The sequence below is a fragment of the Leopardus geoffroyi genome, chromosome B2 (genome assembly GCF_018350155.1).
Source record: "Leopardus geoffroyi isolate Oge1 chromosome B2, O.geoffroyi_Oge1_pat1.0, whole genome shotgun sequence".
NCBI classification, from domain to species: domain Eukaryota; kingdom Metazoa; phylum Chordata; class Mammalia; order Carnivora; family Felidae; genus Leopardus; species Leopardus geoffroyi.
In genome coordinates this window covers 898,204-904,835 of record NC_059332.1, presented here as the reverse complement: position 1 = coordinate 904,835, position 6,632 = coordinate 898,204, and the positions used below count along the sequence as shown (strand labels likewise).

Here is a 6,632-nt window from a genome sequence, read left to right as displayed (position 1 = left end):
ACAATTTCTTTAGGCTTTGAGAATTTAAGCTTATATCCCACCATGGACTTTTTTACAACCAGGGTCCCTGGCCCTAGAGGACTTCACATCTCTGAAAATTCTCTTTACAGAATAAGTGAAAATTGCATATAAGTTGAAATTACCCAGGTTTTGATAACTTGGTGTTTTAATTTTCTGCCTTCAGAACTAAGTGCTGTGAATGCTTTGTTGAGCAAACCAAACTTTGTTCTTACTCTCATGGAGCTTACAGGTTAGCAGTAGGTGCAGACATTATTACGTGATCACTAAAAAGTAAAAATGCCGGAGAGGCACATGATGAGTAAATTTGTGGATATTTGACTGACTCAGGGATATAAAAAAAAAAGATTCCCTAGATAAAGGGTGAGGTCTGAACAATTAGGAGCTAGGTAAAGATCTGTGGGAAGAGTATTCCATGTAGAAGAATTGGTATGCTCAGTTGTCCTGTGCTTTACAGAAATAGGATAACTGCAAGGGACAGAGTGGTCTGCAAGGCAGGGAGTGAACATTTGTCTCTATCTAGTGAGCAACAGAAAGCCACTGATGATCTATAGTGCAAGTGGGGAGAGTGGAATAATTGTATTTGCACTTGGAATGAGCACTCTGGCTAAATTTTCTTTTTTTTTTTTTTAAGTTTTAATTTAATCTGCAGTTAGTTAACATACAGTGTAATATCAGTTTCAGGTGTCAAATACAGTGAATTGACACTTCCATGAAATACCCAGTTCTCATAACAGTAATTGCCCTCCTTAATCCCCATTATGTATTGAGCCCATCCCTCCACCTCCTCTCTAGTAACCACCAGTGTGTTCTCTATAGTTAAGAGTCAGCTTCTTGGTTTGCCTCTGTCTCTCTTTGTGTCCCTTTGCTCATTTATTTCTTAAATTCCACATATGAATGATCGTGTTATTTGTCTTTCTCTAACTGACTTATTTTGCTTAGCATAATCTCTTGCTCCATTCTTGTCACTGCAAATAGCAAGATATTCTTTTTTGTGGATGAGTAATATTGCTCTGTGTGTGTGTGTGTGTGTGTGTGTGTGATCAATACCGCTTGAGCTGTAAAGCCATATAAAATGAGAATCAATGTCACTGGAATTAGCAGAATTAATACACTAAAGAAAAAGAGCTCAGACTCAATTACATATATATATATATATATATATATATATATATATATATATATATACACACACACACATATATTCATACATATTTATGTATATATATACATAAATATGTATGAATATATGTATGTATGTATGTATACCATCCTGTGTGTGTGTGTGTGTGTGTGTGTGTGTGTGTGTGTGTGTGTGTATTCTGAATACATTTCTCAGGGAATTAAAAATCAAAACTACAATGAGCTATCACCTCACAGCTGTCAGAATGGCGAAAATCAACAACACAAGAAACAACAGGTGTTGGCGAGGATGTGGAGAAAGGGGAACCTTCTTGCACTGTTGGTGGCTATATTTTCTAAAGTGCATTATAGAGCATCAGAAGGAATATATACAGGTGAATTGGATAATCAGCAAGCCTAGGTGAAGGATGGTGATAGTAGAAGTGTGAAAAAGGAAGCCATGGAGAGATGGAAGGTAGCAAAGAGAAATGATTGGATGTCTTAGTAATGGTTTCTATATGGAAAATGATGGAGGCTATGGTGTACGATAGGATCCATGGTTTCTGATTTGCACACGTAGACAAGAGGTGACTGCCTTCAGTAAAATAGTGAGCTTTAGAAGAGGTCTTTGTCGCAACAGAAGAGAAGATGTTTGCCCTAGATGTGTTGAGTTGGAAATACTTATACTCAACAATAGAAGACAATGGATATGGTGGTTTGGAAATTTTAAAAAGGTACATGTATGACAAATGTAACTGTTTTCATTTCTCTTTCCATCTTAAATTTCTTCTTATTTTTTTTGGGAAAAGCAACTTTTTAAACACCATAGATTTAAAGTTGTTCCCCTTCCCATTTATTTGAAATGCCACATAAACATTATATAAGAGCCATATTCTGTACATATGTTTGCAGTTATTTTCGACTGATGCCGCACCTTCTATGCTAAAATTATTCTGATTTGCTAACTGGATACACCCTAAACTTTTCAGACAACATTTCCAGGTTCAATTTATGATTGTGTTTTTTTTACTCCATATTTTAATACTATTAAACTAAATTTATTTAATATGAAAATATTATCTGACTTTAAGGGCATTTTCTTCAATAGAATATTTTTTCAGGAGGAAATGTTGATCATTTTTCCTATGGTCTAGAGCTATCTAATGAAAATAAACATTTATTGAGTGACAGCTCAAGGAATGAATTAATTCAGATCACTGTTAGAAAAAAGATTACTGTTAACATTTCTACAAATAATTAGCATGATAATTTAGAGAAGTTCCCTCATGCTTATGGCAGAACTTGAGACAAATCAGGATTTGAACAAAGGAGAAAAAAAAGAGAAATTCTATTGCTGGGGAATAGAAGGATGAATTAAAAATGGAGCAGGAAAGGGGTGCCTGGGTGTCTCAGTCGGTTAAGCATCCACCTTCGGCTCAGGTCATGATCTCACGATTAGTGGATTTGAGCACAATGTCTTGAGCCCCACCTCAGTCTCTATGCTGCCAGCTCAGAGCCTGGAGCCTGCTTCAGATTCTGTGTTTCCCTCCCTGCCCCTCCCTCACTTGTGCTCGCTTTCTCTCTCTCTCTCTCTCTCTCTCTCTCTCTCTCTCTCTCTTTCTCTCTCTCTCTCTCAAAAATAAATAACCACTAAAAAAAAAAAAAGAATAGAGCAGGAAATGAAGCTCAGCTGACATTTCAAGTCTCTAGTATGAGATGTGCACACCTAACTAGTTGGAGCCCACTAGATTGGAGGCAGTCTACACACAGCAAGCAGCTCTGGAAGGAGCACACAATGGGTTTATCAAGGGGTGTGAGGGTGAAGTGACTGAGGCCTTTGTGCTGATGGGAAATTTTTGGCTTGAGATCATAGTCTATTTAATGATAAAGGTGTAGAAATCACAAACTAAGATGGTACAGTAAGATGGTAGACAAAGTGATACTAGAACAGATCGTATATAAACAGGAAGATCAACCATCCAAGTATCCTCAAGGAACAGAGTGCATTGGGGGAACTTCTGGAAATCAATGAAATTTTTAACTTAGAAAAGGTATCTCAGTGTTGCCTTTGAACAGAGGAGGACACTTCTAACTGTGGGGAGAATTCAATGAAATCACAAGAGCCTGGAAAGTAGGAAAATCAGTTCAAACGTTATCACCACTTGCAAGGATAGAAACTCGGAGGACTCTCATCACAATGGGCTACTTACTTCTTACAGAAAAAGATTTTTGTCATCACCCTCTTGAAGGCCTCCTTCATATCTTTATTTCTAAGGCTGTAGATAAGGGGGTTCAACATGGGTGTAATGATCCCGTAGAAGAGGGAAACCGTCTTTCCCCAGTCCTTAGAGGTGGATGAAGGTGGTTGTAGATACATGTAGATGCCTGTACCAAAAAAGAGAGACACTACAACCATGTGGGACCCACATGTCCCAAAAGCTTTTCGTCGTCCTTCTGCTGACCTGATTCTCAACACTGCTTGAGCTATAAAGCCATAGGAAATGAGGATCAATGTCACTGGAATTAGCAGAATTAATACACTAAAGAAAAAGAGCTCAGACTCAATAGGCTTTGTGTCAGCACACGACAACTTGAGAAGGGCAGGCACCTCACAGAAAAAGTGGTCCACTTCCTGGCGACCACAGCGTGGCATGTTAAGGGTCAAGGAAGACTGCAACACTGAATTACCAAAGCCAGTGAACCACGAGAAGGCTACCACCCTTACGCAGAACCAATGATTCATAATAACTACGTAGTGCAGGGGTTTGCAGACTGCCACATATCTGTCAAAGGACATGACAGCCAGGAGGAGACACTCAGTAGCTCCCAGGGCCAGGAAGATGATGAGCTGTGCCACACAGCCACCGTAGCTGATGGTCTTTTTGTTGCGACAAATATTTGTCAACATATGAGGGACTGTGCTTGTGGTATAGCACAGATCTAAGATGGAGAGATTAGTGAGGAAGAAATACATGGGTGTATGAAGTTTGGGATCCAGAATGCACACCATCATGATGGACACATTGCCAAAGATGGTGAATGTATATGATATTAATAGAAGCACAAACAGGGGCATTTGTAGCCAGGGCCTGTCTGAGAAGCCAAGTAGTATAAACTCTCTTGCAGAGCTCTCATTAGCCCAATTCATGATGACTCATTTATATTTCTTCCTAAAAATATAAAAAAGAAAAGTAGTAGATAATTATTGAATACTCTTATTGAAACTGAAATAACTTAGATTAATTATAATGAATGATTCAACACCAAACATGATTGATAGTAATCATAAGCTACTATAAATTTATAGTTTGTGAAATATAATATGATTCTCTTAAATTAAAAATAGAACTACCCTATGACCCAGCAATAACACTGCTAGGAATTTACCCAAGGGATACAGGAGTACTGATGCATAGGGGCACATATACACTAATGTTAATAGCAGCACCTTCAACAATAGCCAAATTATGGAAAGAGCCTGAATGTCCATCAACTGATGAATGGATAAAGAAGACGTGGTTTATATATACAATGGAATACTACTTGGCAATGAGAAAGAATGAAATCTGGCCATTTGTAGCAATGTGGATGGAACTGGAGGGTATTATGCTAAGTGAAATAAGTCAGGTGGAGAAAGACAGATACCATATGTTTTCACTCCTATGTGGATCCTGAGAAACTTAATAGAAGAGTATGGGGAAAGGGAAGAGGGGGGAAAGTTACAAACAGAGAGGGAGGGAGGCAAACCATAAAAGACTCTCAAATACAGTGAGCAAACTGAGGGTTGATGGGGGGTTGGGGAGAGGGAAAAGTGGGTGATGGGCATTGGGAGGGCACTTGGTGTGAGCACTGGGTGTAGTATGGAAGCCAATTAACAATAAATTATACATATATATAGTAAAAATATATATAAATATAAACATATTGTTGTGTTTTAGCATATTGTCTGTCTTAGCAGCTATGTTTAACTGACTTTATGAAGTAAATCATTACTTTTGAATAACAAAGTATATAAACTTATGTTCATGGAGCACCGACAATTGTAAATGCCTAAGACACTTCAATTTTTCTCTGTTTTGTTATGTGTACACAAAGTATCTTCAGGTGTCCATTATATTCTGTTGTACAATATAGTGATTGGCACTTCCACACATGAGCTCATCAAAACAGGTGCACTCCTTAGTCCCCATATCAGATTATCACCTGATTAATCACTGCTTCACTGACATGTGGCAGACACGAGAAAATCCACATTTTATTGCTGTTATGACTCAGTGAGCACGAATACTCTGCATACCCAGTAGTGGTGAAACCAAGACTCAAAGTCAGGACCTAAAGGCCATTCTTTTTTCTATGCTGTATATCCCCCTGAGTATACAGAGAACACAGCAAGACTGATTGAAGACCACATGGCAGTGCTTATATGCCAACAGAACAGCAAGAATGAAATAGTCAAGTTGATTTTCCTCAGTGTGTGGAGGTTATCAGTTAAGTAGTGATACAATCCAAGGGCACCTAAGTTTCTCAATCCACCCTGTGTTTTTAAATGCAGGGTCTTTAATAGGACTTACAGCATTGAAATTTATAAGCATAAACATAGTGAGTGCTGCTAGACAGAGAACAGGGCACTGTAAAGGAGGGTAACGTGGGAAGGAGAGACCTACCTCAGACTGGGTGGAACAGTTTTACAGTAGGAGAAGCACGGCCACTGTGCACCTGCAGCAGCTTGAAGAGAGAAGGTGTGAAGAATTTAATTCCTTCCATTATATGTGGGTTAAATTTCAGCGTTTTAGCTACAGATGCACATTATTCCTTAGCAATTAACAGCAATGCACCTTTGTGGAAAAATGCAGAGGAAATGAGATATGACTTTGGTTTACATGCAAATTTGAATTTTTCACAGGAAAAATTATGATACATAAAGATAAAATATAAATGCAAGACGGAAAAAAATGTGTGGTGATTATGGCAAAAATGATGACTATCTTAAAACATACAGAATTGTTATATAATAATTATGAGACAAGACCAGAAATCCAATTAAAAGTGAGCAATTGACTTAAGTGAGCAATTGAGGAAGAAAAAAAATAAAGCAAATTTAAAATGAGAAAAGATATATGATTTTTCTATCAATAAGAAACAGAAATCAAAATAACCAGGAAATGTCACATGTCTAATCATTTGGTAAAGTTAGAAAAAATCACCTTTAAAAGTTAGCTGTTAGGAACACAGTCTCTGGATGTACCACCTGCCTGCATTTATTCTGAGCTGTGTGATTATGAGTGCAGTGTGAACATCCTTGCACCACATTTAGAACAAATCGCTCCACTGATAGTAAGAGGTCCTGTGAAGTCAAATGAGGCAGTCCACACGTCAGAAGTCAGGACGGTGCTGGGGACAGCAAGCTTCACTGAGTGTGAGTTTCTCATCACTTGGAGTATCACCGAAATCCATCATTAACACTAATCATTAACGTCATGATGGGCCATTGT

At 38.1% G+C, this 6,632-nt stretch overlaps 1 protein-coding gene across 1 annotated transcript; it reads right to left on the bottom strand.

The window, feature by feature from the left end:
• Positions 1–3,346: 3,346 nt before the first annotated feature.
• Positions 3,347–4,521, bottom strand: LOC123609660 (putative olfactory receptor 2B3). The gene has a single exon (XM_045500834.1). It carries the CDS (start codon positions 4,286–4,288, stop codon positions 3,347–3,349), a length of 942 nt encoding a protein of 313 aa, XP_045356790.1. The 5' UTR covers positions 4,289–4,521.
• Between the last annotated feature and the right edge of the window lie 2,111 nt (positions 4,522–6,632).